This window comes from Mytilus galloprovincialis, chromosome 5 (assembly GCF_965363235.1).
Source record: "Mytilus galloprovincialis chromosome 5, xbMytGall1.hap1.1, whole genome shotgun sequence".
Taxonomy (NCBI): domain Eukaryota; kingdom Metazoa; phylum Mollusca; class Bivalvia; order Mytilida; family Mytilidae; genus Mytilus; species Mytilus galloprovincialis.
The window spans coordinates 68795519-68816986 of NC_134842.1; the positions used below are offsets into that span (position 1 = coordinate 68795519).

Sequence of the window (21468 nt, forward strand, 5' to 3'; positions counted from 1 at the left end):
CTCAGCAACTGTCCAAAATAACAAGTTTGCAAAAAGTCAATGTCATATATGTCAAGTAACAAGAATTCCATATAGTTATTTAAAATCAAAGTTGCTTTGGGGTTTCTTTCATGAATAGGCAAAGGGGATGACGCACTTCTAAATGTAAACGTAGTAACAAGTTTTAGCTTTCTAAAAAGCTATGGATTGCTTCGCTCTACACTAATTCAAGGTTATATGTGTGGATGTGGTTGTTAAATTAGTATTGGAAATGTGGTATTTTTACATATTGATTGATATAAAATGCACGTACTTTAAGAGTGTGCGTTTAATACCCACGCTTATAAAAAAAAAAATTCTTGTTGAAAATTAAAACAATTATAAAATTAGACACGATTCTGGAGGTGTGCCTATATTATCAGAAGTTAATGCATTTTTGTTAACATTGTAGAGAAACATTGTTTAGCAAAGCAAATCGTGCAAATTGCAGAGTAACAAAGCAGTTAAACAAGTATTAATAATTGATATTTCAATATTGAAATTATCTGTGAAATGTATGCATAATGAAACGAGCATGAATTAATGACAGTTTGTCGGAACTGAAATACAAATAGTTAATTTTCAGGCATTTGATGTCTTATCCTGGACAGGAAAAGTCTGTTATTCTGTATCTCATTTAAGCCAATAGCTGTTGCTGTATCTCAGCCTCATTATAATGCAACCAATCAGAATCTACACGTGATAAGTAATTTATTCAAGATGGCGTGTATTTCGACTGAAACTAATAGTTCCGCACCGTGATGCGAAGCAAAGAGCAAAAGATGTTGTGAAATTTCCGATAAAATAATAATTCACTCACAGGTTAAAAAAATGATACAGATTGAAGTATAATTGTTGTATTTCGTTAATAAGGTTTATTGTGGAATCACTGAATACAAATTCTCAAGTGTGTATCTATGCTTTTTTTTTAATAGAATCCATACTATAAATTTTTCTACAAGTTATAATATGTGAATTTAAATCAGATGTTGTTCACATTTCTATTTGAACTAGCATTATTCGTACAAAATACAAATTATAGCGTGTACTTTGTACAAATATTTATATTTCACAAAATGAAAACTTGTACTCAACATATATAAAAGTACGAATCATTCACATACAGATTGCTTCAAAAAATATTTTAATTTATAATCATTATATACAGATTTTATTTATCAAAAGAAATATTTTCAAAAACTTCTAATTTTGAGCGGGAATGTTATATTTAGGTTTTTGATACTCACAGTGTGGGAACGGAACTGTACTAAACGGCAAGGTGATCACTTGACCTACGTTAATAAGTTAATGGCACAGAAATGAATACATTTGTAAATGTATATCGAGAACAAGTACGCAAAAGTGAACTAGTTTTCAAATTACAGGAACCAAATCAAACTACATTTTAATCAATTTTCTTTATTTCTATATATATTAAGAAGATGTGGTATGAGTGCCAATGAGATGACTTTCCATCCAATTCACAATTTGTAAAAATAAACCATTATAGGTCAACTTGCGGTCTTCAAAACAAAACATTGACTCACACCGAACAGCAACCTATAAAGGGCCCTAAAAGGATTCAAACAGGAAAATGAATGTATTTTCTGAAGTACTATTTGATATTAAAACCCTTGCCATTTCAACGCACACCATCTATCGAATGCAGTTAAGTGGTATAAAATCGCTGTAATAACGTTCTAAGTACATAGAATTTTATATCTTCATATTACTTAAGCCATCAATATATGCAACTGTTTAAGAACTTTGTCCATTATACCTAAAATAAATCGGTAAAAAAAAAAAATACGTGTTCATGAAATCTCAAAACCTAGTATGTACAAGTTGTATATATAATGATATTCAAATAAGTAACACTGTCCTTCCGTGTTTTTTTTAGTCTTAATCACACGATAAATTGTGATTTTGAACTATAATTGTCAAATTATTTTGTCTATGCAATAATTAAAAACTGTCGATTCCATTACTACGGTACGAGTACTGTACATGTATGTTTTCTGAATTGCACTAGGACATGTAAAACAGTGTTTTGTTTTACGTCGTCTGATTCACGTTAGTCATTGCCTTTTCTATGACTACGGACGTCAAGCAAAATTTTGTGACGTGACGTCCATTTTCACCGTTGCTAATGGCGTTGCCGTTGACGTTTCCATTGTACTTTATTTCTTCTTCTTTGCTACATTGTACCAAAGTATTCAGTCGATAGGTATTCCAAATTCCTCGAAATTATAAAATGTAAGTACAAGTATTTAGTTAATTTTACTTTAAACTATTTTATAAATTGTTTTGTATTTTGATAATCCATAAAAAATAAAATAAGCATTAATAAAGTTTTCTTTAGTCCTTTTGACTAAGATCCCTAATACTACTACTTAGTTTATGTCGTTATATTTGTTGTTTTATTGGTTCCCTTGAGAATTAATTTGAATTCATTGATATTATTCTCCCTTTATAGTTTTGTTAAATGGTTATTGGTTCGCTGATCGAGTAAGGTTTTAACAAATTTATTTTCCCTGAAATAAACACATAAAAGAATAAAGAGATGCGGTTATAGATAATCTTAAATTATCATTATTCTCGCAATGTTTTCACGACAAAAATATTATGAAATTAACGGATTGTGTGCTTTATACCGAAAGATCTGAACGACTTTAGAAAGTTTCATTTTTGGAAAATGCCTGTGTATTGATAGCCGTCACTACGGCATGTGTATACAGCAATCGATTTTAAAACATTCTACAAACTTTTATTTTTAAAAAAGAAAAACTATGTTTCAACCGGCTGGTTTTTTTTTTAGCGAAACGAAAAAAACATCTTTCAAACATTTAAAACTATATTGATATAAAATATAAGGATAATAAAGGAAATAATAACTTCGATAATACACCGAGCTTAACGCCTATGAGACAACAGGCAAACAATAAAAACTCTATAATCAACAAAATTGTCTTTTCTTTTTCATTCAGCACACATCATGTTGACATTATTGGCTATATTAGCACCCGCTGTTACTAATAAGTTAAAAGCTGCAGGAAGTAAGTATTTTTGGTAGTAAATATAGAAAAGAAGATGTGGTATGTTTGCCAATGATACAACTCTCCACAAAAGACCATAAATGACACAGAAATTAACAACTATTGAAAACCGTACGGTCTTCAACCATGAACAAAGCCTATATCGTATAGTCAGCTATAAAAGGCCCCGAAATGACAATGTAAAACAATTCAAACGAGAAACCTAACTGCCTTATTTATATAAAAGATGAACGAAAAACAAATATGTAATACATAAACAAACGACAACTACTGAATTACAGGCTACTGAGTATTTTTGTTTTGTTCTGTTTTTTATTTTGTTTTATTATCAATAAGTCTACCCGTTACTTAAGTTATACACTGTTTTCGAAAAAAAAGCGAGCCCGGCATAGATTGGTAAACCAATTAGGCATGATATAATATTGATCGTTATGTTATATAGATATAAGTAGATGTGGTATGAGTGCCAATAGGACTCACTCCCCCCCTTTTTCCCCTCAAAGTCAAAATTTATAAAAGTAAACCATTACAGGTCAAAGTGGTGTCTTCAACACGGAGCCTTTGTCACACCGAAAAGCAAGCTATAAAGGAAAACAAAAATTACTGGTGTAAAACTATTCAATCGAGAAAACCAACGGTCTAATCGATATAAAAAACGAGAAACGAGTACAAATTATGAACCACATTTATTTATAAACAAACGGCAACTACTTGACATACCATTGTTTAAAAAATTCGACTTGTTGTCGATGTACATCAGCTAATATTTTCTCTCTTTACATTTAACAACCAGTAGTTCAAATGTGAGCCAATCATGGAATTCTACAGCGTTACTTGTATTATTATAAGGATCATAATTTACAATCATATAGAAGTAATAATAAAATGCAGTTAAAAATGTTCAATATGATTAGTTATTGATTGGGATATTGAAACGACACATTTTTGTTTTACGATTGAAATAAAAGCATGTCCACTTGCTGGTCTTAGTCTTTCCTCTGCAAAAACCCATAATTATTTGTATTTTATTGAGGGTGTTGTCGCTCTATATATGCTTAAACTATTGGCCACTGGACATACGGAAACACAGGTTCTTATTGTTTTTATTACTTGATAAAAACTGCAAACCTGGAAGCAATTTACTGGAAGGGGTTCGTACCCCTTATTCTCTATAAAGTTACAGAACAATCATTTCTTACTAGTGTAAAACTATTCAAACGTGTACATTTTCCTAAAATTGAAACTTATTTGTATATACTGAATATGAAACAGAAGATAAGCACCGTGGCTCTCTTTTTGTGTCCGTATTTTTAATGATGCGCGTAAATGTTCAACTAAGGAGGTCTCATATAACCTCCTTGGTCCAACGAAGTATACTTTTCCTATACGCTGGTATAAACATTTGCATTACAACGAACTCAAATTAAACATACAAAAAAGTTGGTAAACACGCAAATTGAATAAATAAATCGACAGGATATTTTCTCAAACAGAAAAAAAATATAGAAATGATTAAACTCGATTCCGCTTATCTGTATCATATCAATAACTTGTTCAAATGCATGGAGATAATGCATTTCCTATTCCCTATGAATAAACACGGAATGAAATAACTGGAAATGTCCAGTGACCGAACTTTTTTATGTAAGCCTGATACATGTACACTACGTGTTACGCAATAAAAAAAACATTGTACTTGTGTATGTATATATTGATAAAATGAAATAGTTATTATAACTGGCTTTACCCTCTTTTGTTGTGAAGGGTCAGACGTTTCTGGAATTGCAATAAACATGTTGCATTCATGGACATAAATTTATACCATGTTTTAGTCAGTAAACCAATTTATTTTAAATGTGTTAATTCTAATATTTACTCTAAAAAGCATTGAAACCAGCTAACCAGAGAAGACCTCACAGAAAATATGACAACTTTGGTATACCGGTACCACAAAGCGACATTACGCCACTGTTTACACCGGGACTACCAAACCTACATATACCCGAATCTAGTGTTGATGGAAATGCATTTGCGGACCTATCTGAAGTTTCTGCTTCTGATTTGTATCTATACTTCAAAGACGAGGAATCTGAACATCAGGTATGATTCTATCACTAAGCTGAACACGTAGTCTGAACTTTTAAACCACCATCCTGTTTTGAGTGGGGCGCTTGTTTCTTTGCCTTTAGTTTAATATAATCATCTGGTGCATGTTTGTCTGTTTGCCGTAATCCACTCGTTCTAGTAGTTATATTGAAGAGTTGTTTACAATTTGTTATTAATAAAGACGTTTGATCTACTAGAAACTTAATTGAAATCGAGTTCGATCAAAAACTGACAGTAACAAGTAAATGAATTCAGATTTGCTAAAACAACACTATAGAATTAATGTAGCTGAAATAAAGATTTCTCTTTGGTATTTCGATACGCGGTGTATTTGTATTAATACTGTGAATATCACTTCTAACTTCTCATTACAACTGTCAGAATAATCTGCCAAAGAACTGTTCTAAACTGTCCTAGAACAGTTCTACCGAGAACAATTCTACCTTAGAACTGTTCTAAGTGGTAGAACTGTTATAATTAGAACTGTCAGAATAAGATCTAGGTAGAACTGATCAAATCAGTTCAAGGTTCCCAAAAAAAGCTTTTCTAAATAAATTTTAACCTTTAAATGTAGGTTAAAACAGAAAACATCGAATACAGGATGAAAAAGTCTGATTTGAATGCACCTGAATCACATGATAAAGAGTGCACCAATAATTGTTGGATACGAAGTGGAAGCGGAAGTGCGTTTCTCGATGGTACTAGTGTAGACTTCCCTACACATCTGCCAGTTCTGGGACAGTGTAATATGTCAACATTCAAAGGATTAGGAGGGGTAAGTTAAATATATAAGACATTTTTACGAGAAATTAAAAAAAAATGATTTTAATATACGCCAATGACAGACAACCAACAACAATAAAAACAAAGATATCTACAAATGAACATCAAATTTAAAACTAAAATGCACAGCTCGTTATCCTCGTGTAATTTTAAAGAAGTAAATTGATTTCAAAGACAATAGAAAATCCTTTGGAAGAGAGGCGAAAGGTACCAACGGGACATTCACACTTATAGTCGAAACTAAAATGACAACGCCATGGCAAAAATAGACCAAGACCAACAATGTTCACATAAACCTTTCCCCAATCACAGGTAATAAACTACAATTGATTTGGAATTATTGGCTTGGGTTTTGTTTTGTACAAAGGATATAAAAGCTAGTGCAAAATATTTAATTCAGTTTCTGGAAAAGAACTAAAAGCAACTTATCCAATATTCAGGATTGATCTGCAAAATGGGTAGACTGAAATGTACGGATGAATATGACAGAAATGTCACAACTAGAAATTCTAACAACAAATAGAACAGGTTTGCTCCAACTGTTCATATCATACATTGGAGAGAGAGAAAGGCAACAAACACTGATGGGACATAAACCGAAAACAAATTGACAATGCCAAGAAAAAGTGCACTAAACACAACCGAAAACTGAACACTGAAAAACATGACCCCCCCCCCCCCCCCCACCAGCCCCTTTTTCCAAATTTGGGTTATATCAGGTGCTCTTAAAGGTTAAGCATGACACACGATGCCTGTTGGTGTTAATGAATAATAAGAGGAAGTCAAACATGTGAGATTTGGGGTTAATAATTATACAAAACAATGACCCAAACTAGTTTTATTTTACTCGTACAAATAAAATCCACTGTTCATTCAAAAGTTTAGAAAAAAATACCGTTCTTAAATTATCATAGTGCACTTTCAGACAAATTTGAATGAATGGTCTGTTGGAATTGGTTTTGTCGCATATACAAGAGCTACTACAACATCAAGAGCTACTACAACATGTATTATAACTGTTCATTTGCGTAGTCTGGAGTAACGCGTGATATATATAGTTTCTCTATTTACATAAGAAAAATGTTAAACAACAGTATGCTACAGCATTGCTATATGTATAGCGTATACAAACCAATTTAAAGCGTCTCTTTAACAATAGAACATTGTACCAACTGTTGTAATTTGAACTCATAAAAAAAAAAAGATGTGGTATAATTGAACATGAGACAACTCTTCTAAAAGAAACACATGTCACAGAAATTAATAGCTATAGGTCATCGTACGGCCTTAAAAAATGAGCAAAGCCAATACTAAATAGTCAGCTTTAAAACTTTTAAGGCCTTGAAATGACAAATGTATGTGTCTTAGGCTTAACTCCAAGATGGATACAAAAAGAAATTCATCTTACAAAAACACAGAGTGGAAGTGACCGGGTACCTGTACATCCCAGCACCAAAAAAGACACTAAGTGCATATCTAATAGTACTAACAGTTCAAAGCCAGTAACAACTAATATAAGAATCGGGCATCTAAGGCTTAATTTGCATTTTTGCAGGTAAGATTGGATATCATGTCACACGAAAAGAAGCCAGAAATGGATTCTATATGGAACTATGATCTAAGCTACGAAGACCCTATTAACGATGTGGACTAAAATCAAATAGTAATTACACACGGTTCCAGTGCTATTCTTCAATTTGAAGCGAATTGTTGAAATTCTGTGTCTGATTATACATATGGATGCGTAGTAGTGAACGTTCCTGAAATACGCTAAACATGTTAATTTCCAGTTCACTATTGAGATATACTATTACACTTTAGTCGTCAAAATCTGGAGATTCAAGTTAATACCATGAAAAGAACTTCCGCCCAAACCTACCAAAAGGCCAGAGAACAAAGAACATGAAATAGATAACTTTAATTGATAGTTACATGCCATGTATTATATTGATGCTGTTACAAATGTAGTGGTCCTTCAATGTTTACTGTGTGGAAGCATGGGACATAGGAAAAAAATAATTTAAAGTTTGCTGAAGCTTATGATGTTTTTTTTACATAAAACCATGGCCACCAAATATCAAGTGTGGTACTATCGAGTTTCCTTATATTTTTAATACAAAATATATTGAAAAAAACTCTCAGTATCCTCTGTGTTTTTTTATTATTAATTATATGTTTTTCTTTCGATAATAACTTTTATCTTAATTATCATTTCACGCAATGTCGTCTTGAAATATCATAAAATACTTGCCACTGGACGTTTAAGAAAAAATAAAAAAAACGAGTTTGCTTTAAATTACCTGTTATTCCAAAACAGCATAATTATCAAGGTTATAATTGTCTGCATCGAATAACAGTACTATTGGTACAATGTAAAACATAAGAACGAAGGTATTCTATTAATGGGGGTTGGATGAGCCTTCCAATGTCATAGAAGAACAGAGGAAAACAATAATAAAACCGAATAATCCCAAAAAGTTGAAACAGATAAATAAAAGTTTCAAAATCATCACAAACAAATCTCAAACGTTTTGTTTCTTACTATATCGTATTATTATGTTCTCTAAGAGACCGAATTAATTGAGCCATAATTCCTCTGAAACCATATACATAGAACACGTTAAAAATAAAAAAGGGAAAATAAATAATTCCCATTTTGGCCCGGTTTTGATATTAACTTTTTACATGAAGAATACAGTTGGGTGCAGACCAAACATTACATAAAGTAAACGCAAGTTAACGCGGCGTGCACATATTTCGTTAGTTAACTTTAAATTTCGCGTTTACTAGTAAACGCCCGTTTACTTCATTAACGTTAACGCGGTCAAAATGGAAATTTCTAATGTCTACTCGAGTAAACGCGCGTTTACTCTGTGTCCGTTTAGTCAGTAGTAAACGGCCGTTTACTTCAGATTTCACAAGTTTAATTTTACGTGCACGTAAAAGTAAACGGGCGTTTACTACAGATTTCTCAATTGTATTTTTACGTGCACTTGAAAGTAAACGCGCGTTTACTTTTCGCGTTAACTAATTGTGTATCTTATAAAATAATCGTCGTGTGCATTTGTACATTTATTTATGTTGTTAAAATGACTTAATATTTTACGTATATGTGTTTTGAACCTTAACATTCAAAAACACTTTTTATTAGAAATATAAACATTTATCTAGCGGATATTTCTAGATCATTACGAATTGTTTCGTCAATAAATTCTAGATGTACTTCCTGTAACATTTTCTGTCTAGTGTTTACTTTAAAGTCAGTAACAGATCCACTCTGACGGAAACGTCGAAGAAATGCACTTATACCCTGTCTAGAAACTTGAACATTATCTGATCGTATCAACTCATCTCTAACTTCAGTATGTTTTTGCCAGATCTTCTTATACTTAATATCCTCTCACGAATGGTTTTACAGCTCCAGGACGAATTTCCATTTTGTTTTTATATGCAATGATTAATTTTCAATAAATTAATTAAAGAGGTGTCATTTCATTAAATGCGATCGTCAATATGTTGATCGAAAATGGACAGATGGATTACTTTTTTTTTTTTACAAAAATAGAAGACACGCCTTTTTCGAGTTAACGCGAAGTAAACGCGAAAGTAAACGCCCGTTTACTCTTTACAAAATTAGAAGACGCGCGGTTTTCGCGTTAACGCGGAAGTAAACGCGAAAGTAAACGCCCGTTTACTATTTATGTCTACTAAAATTTCGGAGTTAACGCAGAGTTAACGCGGCGTTTACATGAAGTGCACGCGAGTAAACGCCGCGTTAACTTTTTAGGCCCGTTTACATGTAATGCTTGGTCTGTACCCAACTGTATGTACATTAATTTGTACAATAAGGACATTAAATACAAAAATAATCATAAATTCGTTAGATTCTTCTCATTTTATTTGGAAGAGAGTTTTGATACTCAAAGATAGTTACTTCAATTTGTATAAAACAGATTTTTTTCCACCTTAAATCGTATGTTTACTTCTATAACAGTCTAATCTAAAGAGTATTGACACTCTTTGTTGTATGGTGTTCTTTTATTTCTTGACTTCAAGAGCACGGCCTAGTACTATAAGTACCATGTATAATACCACAAAGTACTACTACTCTAGTTATAGCTCTTTTTACTAAAGAGTATCAATACTGCTCACATTTTTCAAAAATAGCAATACTCGAAAAAGCGTTACCTACCTCCAAAGTTAGAAAACTCCTGTGATTATTTTTCTAGAACCATTTTTTAGCATCTAGACTAGAGTTTTTTTTTTGACAGAGTATCGATACTCTTTGTAACTGTTTTCTAATTTAAGAGATTCGAAATTCTTCAAAACAGGTTTCTACAATGAGCATAATTAGAGTATTGATACTTTTGGAAATAGATTTCTAACTTGAGAGAATCAATATGCTTTTAAAAGATTTTCTACCTTGAGAGTATCGATACTCTTTTAAACAGTTATCCACCTCGAGAGTATCGATACTCTTTGAAATAGGTTTTATACCATGAATATATTGAGAGTATCGTTTTATACCATGAATATATTGAGAGTATCGATACTCTTTGAAATAGGTTTTATACCATAAGTATATTGAGAGTATCGATACTCTTTGAAAAATGGTATTTACCTCGAGAGTATCGATACTCTTTTAAACAGCTTTCTACTTTGGATATCCATACACTTTTAAAAGGTTTCTACCATGAGCATATTCAGAGTATCGATACTCTTTTAACACATAGTATGATTAGAGTATCGATACTCTTTTAACACGTGTTCCTACTTTGAGTATGATGAGAGTATCGATACTCTTTTTAAACATGTTTCTACCTTGGGTATTATGAGAGTATCGATATTATTTTATCTATTTTACATTTTAAAAAAAACCATGGAAAGATTTTGAAAAAAAATAAGGACTAATATAAGACTATCCGAGATATTTATTGCTGCCTTCGGTCCATAGATACGAATGGAGTACACTAAAAAGTCGCAAAAGTTGAACTTTGAACATTAAATCTTTTAAAGCATGACAGCGTATAGCATCATGATGGATTGAGTAAAGTTCCCGAGAAAAAATGCAACCAAAATGTAACGGCGTGAGACGGACAGCAACACATTCAAATGTATTGCTTCTTTCTATGTGGTAAAAACAAGAATATAAATGAAGTTCATAATTTTTATATACTAAGTAACATGAACCCCATCAAAAACAGGAGGTATCTCAGGTGCTCCGGAAGGATAAGCAGATTTATTCCACATGTGGCACCTGTCGTGTTGCTCCGGTTAAAAGGGTCTCAATGACTATCAAAACAATAGAATATATATTATTATGTAACATTGACTGGAGAGAGTTCTATTTCGATTCTTTGAACATCATTCAAAAAGAGTCGAGCATTGATGCGTGTAAAAGTACTACCTTATTAATTGAGAATAATACAACTTTAGACAAGATCGCTATTTTAGTGTCTTGGATTTTCAACTTTTTTAATAGAGTCCCCGTTTAGTGATCATCATCTCCAATAAGGAATAATTTAATTTTGGGTGTAAAGCGTCATCTGATTGGCTGACGTTATTTTGTTATGAACTCATAAACATAATTTAGTCATGTGCCCGTGACGTCATCAACGTTTTTTCATGGTTTTCTACGGTTTAAAATGGAAATTATAAGAAATAACGCGCGTTAATCAGTATGCACCACATTTTTTATGTCTCAAATATATTGTAACTAGATCAACTATGCCACACGCTTCAATATTTAACCTTTATTCTGTATGATTCCACGTTTTATGCATGCAAAATATTAGGAAAAAAACAAATAAATTCATTGTTGTATATAAGTACATATTTTATTGCTTGATCATTATGAACGCTATTTTGAAATAAAGATTAAATATTATATCTTGTATTTTGTGTGTAAACATTACAATGTATAAACTTTTAATCATGTTTGCTTTGATATTAATAAGTTAATCTGATAGAATTAGTACTGTATAATTTAACGGAGACCTATCAAATAACATGATAAAAACAAAAACAAACCTAACGAAGAGAAGAGAAATAAAATATTATACATCATTATACAATATTGTATCTGTTTGACAACTGCACGTTAGAAATAATTGCCGATAGTAATCGTCGATCTCTGCCGTCAATCCAAGTACGATTGATGCCAGATTTTGATATTCTACTTTTAAGATGTGTTTTCAATAATATTTTCTGCAATGTTTTATGAATAAAAAAAAGTTTCACATTACATATGTTCGAAGATGGATAATAAAGTTCCTCAAGACTGATTTCCATATCTGGATTAAAAGGTCCACCAATACTGATTCCTTTAGATCGTGTGTACGTGCCCTCACCCTCAATTATTGACAATAATCTGAAAAAATTAAATGTTATTTTTTGGACAAAATGTTATCAAAATATTTGCAGATGTTGCGTCCTGCAATGACTTGCATTGTATAATACTGTCTGAGAAACTGAAAACTGCTTCACAGTAAAACTGTCTTAAATTGAATCTTTATCTGTATATATCAATTTGAATAAAAAATAATAGAACGGTGCAAAATTACAATGCCTTCAGGAACATGAAATTTAAACCCGATCATATACCCGATATACATGCAACTTTTTTACCATCACAACCACTCTTTCAGAGGTCTGTTGAAAGGTAAACTTTCTGGTCTATCTACTATAGTTTTCTAGAGTTGCTTTAAATTTTCCGAACTATACATGTCGTGCTTACTCATATAGCATATACCTATTGTATATTTTTTAAAGATTTTCTCGCCCTCAGTATGCACGTAATAATTGCCACTGGACATTAAGAATGCCTCACTATACATACAGATTTACGTGTTATTCTGATGGAAACTGTGTCAATTACAATCCACAAATAAACTTAGTGTATGTCAACATCTGTTACAAATTAATATTTACCTTTGAAGCCTCCCACAATAACTTCATCAAGATGTTCAACGTCAGATTGGAATCATGTTTATACTGATAAATAACAGTGAAAACAAATTTTTGATGTGTGCCATGGTTAATGGCACCAGTTACGTGTGTTTTCATTGGAATGGTTGAAGCAAGGTCCTGCAAAATAAAAACATGTTTACATGCTTTTCTATCTGACCTAAGACAATTCAAATTCAGCTCAAATATAAAAATACAATACATGATTGTTTTCCTTCAATCATTTTTTACCATGACGAGTTTTAAAAAAATATCTTTGTTGAAAAATCATCATAAAATAACATACAATTTTGTCTTATTTTGATATCCTGTCCTTTAATGTCGTGATTTTATAATATATACTACAATAACTATGAGTATATAAGGCAGCAACCATTTGATTTTCTGGGGGGGGGGGGGGGGGGGGGGCTATGGTTTTTTTTGGAAAAAAAAGTTTGTTTCCAGTTTTTGGAGAAAAAAATAATTTGTTTTTGATTCTGAGAAAAAAAAATTGTTTGTTTCACCCTCAGCTGCCACTATATGTAATGATAAAATTGAAAGGAAAAAATTGTTTTCGACTTGTCGCGAAAAAAATAGATTGTTCTATATATGTTAAATATGTCCAGAAAAAAAAATATAGCCCCCCCCCCCCCCCCCCCCCTAGAAAATCAAATGGTTGCTGCCTAAATAACACATTCAGATGATCTTTTGTTTTGTTAAAATTACTACAACTTATAATAATACAAAAAAATTCCAACCCTTGCATTATTACTAGTATAAAAAGTCCATGGTTACAGAACTGACTAGTAATTTACGTCCCCAGACTAATTATAAATAATAATTTTCCTAGGAATTCAAGTTCATCGTATTCCTAGATAAAAACGTCCATGTCCTTTTTTTATCATAAAAATATTTATGAATCAAATCATTTACATATGAACAATGGAACTTCAAATGTTCTATAATTATTTAAGAGATGTGCATTTTGATTTTTAATAAAATTCATATTCCCAGTCCAATTTTCCTAGAAAATCATGTCCATGTCATTAGGAATATAGTCCCTAGTGTAAACAGTGTATAACTTGCATGTTTTATTTGATACACTTTCCCAATGAAGTTCTTGCTATTACATGCATGAAATATTAAGTAGGGGTATGTTATTACATGTCAAACAAATTTTGGTGCTGAATCTTTATGTTAAGTAGTGAATTGGTCCAGTTCTAAAAGGTCAAATTTTATCACGTATGAAGCTGTCAAACTGAATTTTACACCCCCTTAACACAGAATTGTCAATATTTTGAGTTAGAGCTGGTAGAAGTTTCTATAATTTTGATATTATTTGTCTCACTGGTAGTACACTACACTGTAAAAATCTTTTTGAGAAAGAGCAGGTGCGATTTTTTTAATTTGAATTTATTGTCTAAAAGAAATGCACTACGAAATAACTGTGTTCTCGGGCCATTATTATTCCTAGGTAAAAATGTCCATGCCCTTTATTTTAAAAGGGTTTGAAAAGTGTTGTGTTTTATCATTGTTTAAGAGTTTTGCATCAATTTTTATTGCCTCATCCTTGTAAAAAGATTTGTCTGAAATAAATGTGTTTTTTTTTATATAAAATGCACACTGTTTAAAAATATTACAGAAACAATTAACCACTAAAAACGTTTCTATATTTATATAGACATATATTGTCTCTAAGCTAGAAATGTTTGTACTTTCGTCTTTTGGAAAAATTGTACGGAGACAAACTACACAATTAAAGACTTATTCTCGGAAGATCTTTTGCATATAAAAGCTTATTCCATCGTAAAAAAGAACACATGATTAAAATTATAAGAATTTTGTCAAAAACATGGACAGTTGAGAATAAAGATATATACAACATGTATAAGTACATGATTATTCATAAATTTTGTTCGTGTCATTTATTTCTCAAAAACATACGTGTACTTATAATGACTGCATGGGCTGCTTTTTAGAATATAATTATGAAAATGAATTAATCTCAATCAAAATGTATCATAAACAAAACTTACTGATCTGATTTTAAAATGACTATAAAACTTCCTCCAAATGGCGTAAAAAGATGTTGTAGACATAAAATTATTGAAATCCATTATCTGTTCGTTTCTATATGCTATATAGATTTCTGTCTTCCGCATTCCAAAAGGCAACCAGACTTCTTGTTGATGAGGTGGCCTTTCTCCACGTTGAGCAATGTATTCTTCCCAACCAATGGATAGCTGCTTGCTTTTGTTCACTGAAAGACTGGCCCGCTTTCGAGTTTCTTGTTAGGCTACTATTCTGCCATTTTGTCCTGTATCTGTAAAAGCTACTCTATGTTATACCATGTCCTTGTAACCATGCTTGTTGACAAACCACATTTATACGAAAAGTAAACCTTTGATTACATGTACTTTCAGATGATGGTTGAAAGTCTTCAAAGTTTCCAGAAAACCACTGCTCCCTTTCTTCCGTGTCTAGAGTTCAATATAATGTTCTCAATTTCTTTATAACTTTTCTTTCATAGAATTTTTTAGAAGTACATTTTCTTTCGCATCCACACTTTTTCGTAGCTTTCTTTAATGCCAAAGAACCTACTTTTTTCATTATCATAGTCGTTGTGTTGGTTTTATCTGAAATGGTAAAATGAACCTTTGTTTATAGTTTTTTTTTTTAAAGAACTCATACTAGAAACCATTATTATTTTGAAAATTGATTTGACTTTTGTATAACATTAGTTGCGAATGAAATACTTTTAGTGATCTATAACCGGCAATAATAAATTGAAATATTACACATGTTTGTTCTTTTTTTTATATGATGCTTACATGTGTTTGAAGAATATACAGCCGTTAAATATAAAAAGGAAGAGGTGGTATGATTGTCAATGAGACAACTCTCCACAAGAGACCAAATGACACAGAAATTAACAACTGTAGGACTATACCGTTCGACCTTCAACTGTGAGCAAAGCCCATGTTATTCGTTAACAAAAACATTTAAGGGATTGACAGCAAGTGGAAAATGTAGAAATGGTTCATAAAAAAACTGTACTCCATAAACAATTTAAAGATAAAAAGAATTGTTTTTATTAACTAAAACATTCAAAATAAACTATTTTTTCTTTTACATTAATATATTTATATTGAGTTACTTAATTATTGTCTTCATTTGTTTTTGTTGTTGTTATGCTGTAAAGTTTATATGGCAGTAAAACTTTCAATTTGAATTTGAATTTGAAAATCAATTTTAGATTTATGTCAATTATTTATAAAATACAAGAAGTAATAACGACGTATCAAATAGTTTATTATTGAAGCTGATAGATATACCGTATTGAATCTTTTATAACTTGAATCTAGTTAATCAGTTGTTAAACCAGAAAAAAAGTTACTTCTCGTACTATTTAACGATTGAACAAGATAATAAAACAAACTGTATTTGTAATATAATCGTATAACACCAAGAAATTGGTTTTAATCAATAATGCAACGAACCTCTACGTCCCTTTGAAACTGGTTTACTATTCTTGAAATTAGGATGTTCATATTCCAAATAATCAAAAGGTTCCGACTGTGTGGAAGATCCACTTGTTGGCAGTGTTGAGCTAATGATGGACAAAGTATCTGTACTATTAGAATCCGAATTCCGTTCAAAAAGATCTTCTTCGCACAAAACAGGTGCTCTTACGGGTGGCGGTGGTTCATCATCAATAAAATCATAAACTGCTGGAAACCTTGTGGATGTGCCTTCTCTCCACATTATCTTGTATAAGTGATAATTCTTCAGTACTGTTTTCGCAAATACTTGATGTTTCTAAGTCACTCTCCTGAAAATTTCTTCTATGAAATGAACCCACACTGTTTGCCATAGTTTGTTCACTAGATTGCACAAAGACCGATCTTTCTTCAATCGAACACTCGTGTTCAGTAACATCCAAGGTTTCACTATTTTTAGAATTATAAGACACTTCAAAACTTGAAATTTCTGTTATGCTTGAATCGTTTACAGTATTTTCCATGGTAATCTTAATTTTTTAATTTTAGTTTGAGTAATAAAGAACCACCATTTTGAAAGTATACCTCATTGAGGAAACACAGTACCTTAGTCACATGACCCTTGTATCATCCATGTTCGTGTTACATTAGAAGTCACATTATACTTCACAAAACTGCTTCATAAACTTGTCATAAGACATTCATCAATTTTACGTATAAAGAAAAGATTATGATAAGCAGCAGATTGCCTTTTATCTGATAAAATCACCAATAAACACAGTTGTTTGCACAAGAAGATTATTCAATGGAACATAATACTATTTGCATTCAAAACACTTAATTATATGCATGTATTAACGTCTATGTATTATTCACATGATCTCAAATATTATGCAGAACCAAAAATTCTTGATTCTCGGGGGGGGGGGGGAGGGGGTCCACTTACTGTGTGATGAGTGGCATGGGTGAGCCACAGGAATAAGTCACTATTTCATGCTCTGTGATACACATGAATATTTTGAATTAAAAAAAATCGTGTCTGAAAATCATTTGACGAACTGATTTGGAACCAAACTTCAAGGGCAAGGAAACAATAAATTCAGAATCTTCTTTTAGAAACATAAATACAATTAAGATTACAAATTTATTAACTCTATTGCTTCCGACATTTATATTGAAAACACCATTTCTAAATCTCGAGATTGTTTTAATTTTTAGTATAGATACTTATTATCCATGCGGTCGTTTTGTGGAACGAGAGCTTTAAATTTAATAGTATCTAGTACCGAGATGTTATATAAATATTTCAATGAAGGATCACAAATACCATGAAATACCACCTTTTAAAAAATCAACTTGATGAACGTTGCAAAGTCACCACCAACTGTTAATGCTGGTTCAAACAAATTACTTAATAATCCTATTATACTTATTGATAGACACATAATGTACAAATCAGACTTACAGGGTACCGTAGTGTGATAAAGAAATGAAATAGCATAACACGAACTTTAACTAAACACGTAAAATTTAATTAGATGTGTGATTTTAAAATAACGAAAGAAATGTCAACGTAAAACTGGGATGTGTTCATTTCTAATACCAAACAATTCTATATTTATTTTTTTTTATGTTTGATTATCCCAATTTTTTAAATGTTTTGAAATTTGGAAATTTTTTCAAACTTGAAATCATTATAATGTTCAAATTCTAAAATTCTTTTAAAATTAAATAGTTCAGTTATTTGTTTTAGCTTTGATCATTTCGCTTTTTGAGAGCTTGATTTTTTGGGGTAGTTTTTGATAAAAAAAAATTCATAAAAAGACTAAAAAGATGAATTTTAATCATGATATAAGTAGCTCTTGCTTGATTTATTGCAGGCTATGAATATAAGATAATTTCAACTGAATTTTAATTTTTTTTACATGTAGGTGTTGTGCTGTTACACCACTGTTCATTATTAAGGCGAGGGTTCATTACCTGCCAACAAGTAAAATTCCGCAACATTCTGTATGTGCCTGTTCAAAGTCAATGATAGCTGCCATACTAAAAGTTTTTTTTAACTTTACTAATTATACATTCTCACTTTATGTATTTTACAGTCACGTTGTTTATTTCTGTATATCATACTTGTATTTCATTCATTGTATCGTACATGAATCAAGGTTGAAAGGTTTTGCCTTTGTCATTTCGAGGCCTTTTGAAGCTGACTATGTGGTATAGGTTTTAGATCATTGTTGAAGGATATACGGTAACCTATATTTTTACCTTTGGTGTCATTAGTTCAGGTTGGCAATAGTAGCACATCTTCGTATTTTCATATTAAAATTCATAACGGTCCAAATTGTCTTCATTAGAATATCACGAAGATTATACTAGACATATGATTGAGGTGTCCATTACATAAAATACGCATTTAAAAAACAGAGGGTTCGTTTCCGATTAACTCCCTTTTAAACATATATTTGACACAAAAGACGTGTCATTTTGGTTTAGGAGAAGTGGATATATATGCTAATGTGATAAAGAGATGTATTGGGAAACAAGTTATTACATTTGGTTAATGAGGTCAGATAATTTTGGTATGTGATAACGAGCCATCCTGTCTCCCGGAATGACAAGTGTAAAACAATTCAAATAATAATGTCCCCCCCCCCTAATATCAACGGCCTAAAAATGAAAGTAAAACAAATAATTTATGTAACGCATCAACCAGAGAACATCACTGAATTGCAGGCTTCTGACTTGGAACAGGCACATACATGCCGAATATGGCGGGGTTAAACATGTTCTCTTGCCGATTATTAATCTGAAAGACAGAAATAAAACCGCCAAAATAGCAAAACTCTATATAATATTAATCGCTATTTTGCCGAATTTAGACAAAGAGTTCTTAAAACTTATAAATCAATTCTAGCTGTAGAATTTGAAATCAATTCTAACCATAGAACTGTTCTAGAAGTATTTGGTCAGTTCTAGCTAGAACTGTCTTAAACTGTTCTAGGGTAGAACTGTCAGGATCAGTTCTAGGTAGAACTGTCCAAATCAGTTCTAGGTAGAACTGACCAAATCATTTCTAGGTTAGAACTGTTCTAGAAGTATTTGGTCAGTTCTAGCTAGAACTGTCTAAAACTGTTCTATGGTAAAACTGTCCAAATCAGTTCTAGGTAGAACTGACCAAATCAGTTCTAGGTTAGAACTGTGTTAGCTAGAACTGACTAAAAGATGTCAGGCTGACAGTTCTACGTACTGTCCTAGAACAGTTCTCCTGACAGATTCTGACAGATTTAATAAGGGGTTAGAAGTTATCTCCACTGTATATTATATAGAGAACGGTTGACATAAGTTGTACATATTAAATCAAATTGAAAATTTCAAAATTTGTCAAACGTCTAAGCAAGATCCTGTGAATTGAAACATTTATTAAGACAGCAATCAAATATGTTGTATAGGATGTGTCCAAGCTCAGCCGTTTTCATCCTAATTTGTACCGATTATCCCGTTCTCTATCCGATTCTAATCCTATAGTATGTGTATCGTTTCAATGGTCAACAATTACAAAATCTGTCTCGACAACGTCTCGATTCTGTCGAATACGACCCGATGTGTCTGATATTAAACAGGAGCTATAATCGGCCCTTCATGAACGACACATGATAACCACACCACAATAGGACCACGATCCTGCTACAACCTCAGAAATTATGAAAATTTGGAAGCCGTAGTACGATTGTGGTGGTTTTGCATATGGTGAGATCGTATTGAGGACGTACCAATTAATTCTTCATGATTGTGGAATCAACGACAAACTTTGAACATGCTCAAAACATTCGAAGTTCAGTTATGACCAACATTAGTTGTAGCATATGTCGTCGCTGGCCTTCCAAAATGTCGTATATGATTTTTTAGGATAAAAATACTTTGTGACACCAATGGTCAGGGCAGGAGGAAATCTTTGGTATTACAAAAAAGCATGAAGTTAGACCAATCAAAACATTTTAAATAAGACATATTACAAAATTACCAATGTCAGTTGTTTGTAAAGTTTGCTTTCAAAATGTTGTATGAAAACTTGAAAATCGTTGTATAATGGCTTTGAGAATGAAATAATTGTACATTTTTTTTATTACTGTGAACATATTCTAAGTTCTCTGATAATCCAAAAATGTCAAAGTTTTTTTTTATTTCACTGCTCATGAAAAAAAAATGTTTAAGTTCAAAAACAACAGTGGAATCATGCTATTTGTCAAAAATTTTTAAAGCCTGTTTGTGAGATATTTTTTTCTTGAAAAAATCAATTTACAACATTTTGGAACCCCAGCGACGATATGTAGGACTCTAAACCGCGATGGTGACGCTGAAGTGCGATGGTTTGAATCTGGAGTTCGTTTATGATTACGCTGAAGTGCGATGGTGGCATTGTGACGGCTATAGTGTGGATAGCTACGCGGAAGTGCGATGGTAATAACGCTGCAGTGCGAAGGTCTTCTCAAACTACGTTTTCAAAGCTTTTCATGTCGATGTATATGTCACTTTGTATGTAAGAAGCAATTTCATGGTTTTAAGTCTGTAAATTTTTTAAATTAAAAACTATAAACGAGAAACTGCGAAGATTGGTGAATAGGGGAAAGTTAACCTTCCGTAGTGAACTTGTTTTTTTTTCGAAATCTACAAACACTTCATTTTTACGCGTACGATGGGGCGTGACATTTTCGCAATCTGTATATTAAATGATATTTTCGTAATCCAGGAACTTATGTGAGACCCTAGTAAAAATAAAATTTAATGCAGAATTATGTTCACATGCATGCAGAAATGAAACGGACAATCTCTAATCTCGCAGAAAGGACGAAGTAAAGACGTATTAAGATAGGCATTGGCACAGAAGAATCGCATTAGAAACTTTGTGCAATCGGGGGAAAATATTTCTCTACGACCTAATGCCCTAGTCAAACTATAGACCACGATCGCACAATTCGCTCTTCGCGATCTAAGGTAAATTCAAATCATAGCGAGGTCGCTGTATGGACGGTATGAACGGGAAGAAAATGTTGATTTAC

General features: G+C 31.9%; 1 protein-coding gene and 1 long non-coding RNA gene across 2 annotated transcripts; one reads left to right on the top strand and one right to left on the bottom strand.

Moving 5' to 3' along the window:
- Positions 1–2948: 2948 nt before the first annotated feature.
- LOC143074690 (uncharacterized) lies at positions 2949–8214 on the top strand. Its single transcript, XM_076250033.1, has 4 exons — positions 2949–3074; positions 4960–5174; positions 5755–5955; positions 7519–8214. The coding sequence occupies exons 1-4, from the start codon at positions 3014–3016 to the stop codon at positions 7615–7617; spliced, it is 576 nt and encodes a 191-aa protein (XP_076106148.1). The 5' UTR covers positions 2949–3013; the 3' UTR covers positions 7618–8214.
- Positions 8215–12214: 4000 nt separating this feature from the next.
- Positions 12215–17332, bottom strand: LOC143076305 (uncharacterized). Its single transcript, XR_012978606.1, has 4 exons — positions 16409–17332; positions 14945–15544; positions 12894–13049; positions 12215–12333 (listed from the first exon to the last, which is right to left on the bottom strand). It is a non-coding gene; the product is annotated as an uncharacterized LOC143076305 (long non-coding RNA).
- Positions 17333–21468: the final 4136 nt, after the last annotated feature.

Bases quoted from the DNA above. Each gene is read 5' to 3' on its own strand.
- LOC143074690 (XM_076250033.1), top strand. From the start codon at position 3,014: ATGTTGACATTATTGGCTATATTAGCACCCGCTGTTACTAATAAGTTA. The intron at 3,075-4,959 runs GTAAGTATTTTT...TACTCTAAAAAG, and splicing joins TAAGTTAAAAGCTGCAGGAA to CATTGAAACCAGCTAACCAG. The intron at 5,956-7,518 runs GTAAGTTAAATA...GCATTTTTGCAG, and splicing joins CATTCAAAGGATTAGGAGGG to GTAAGATTGGATATCATGTC.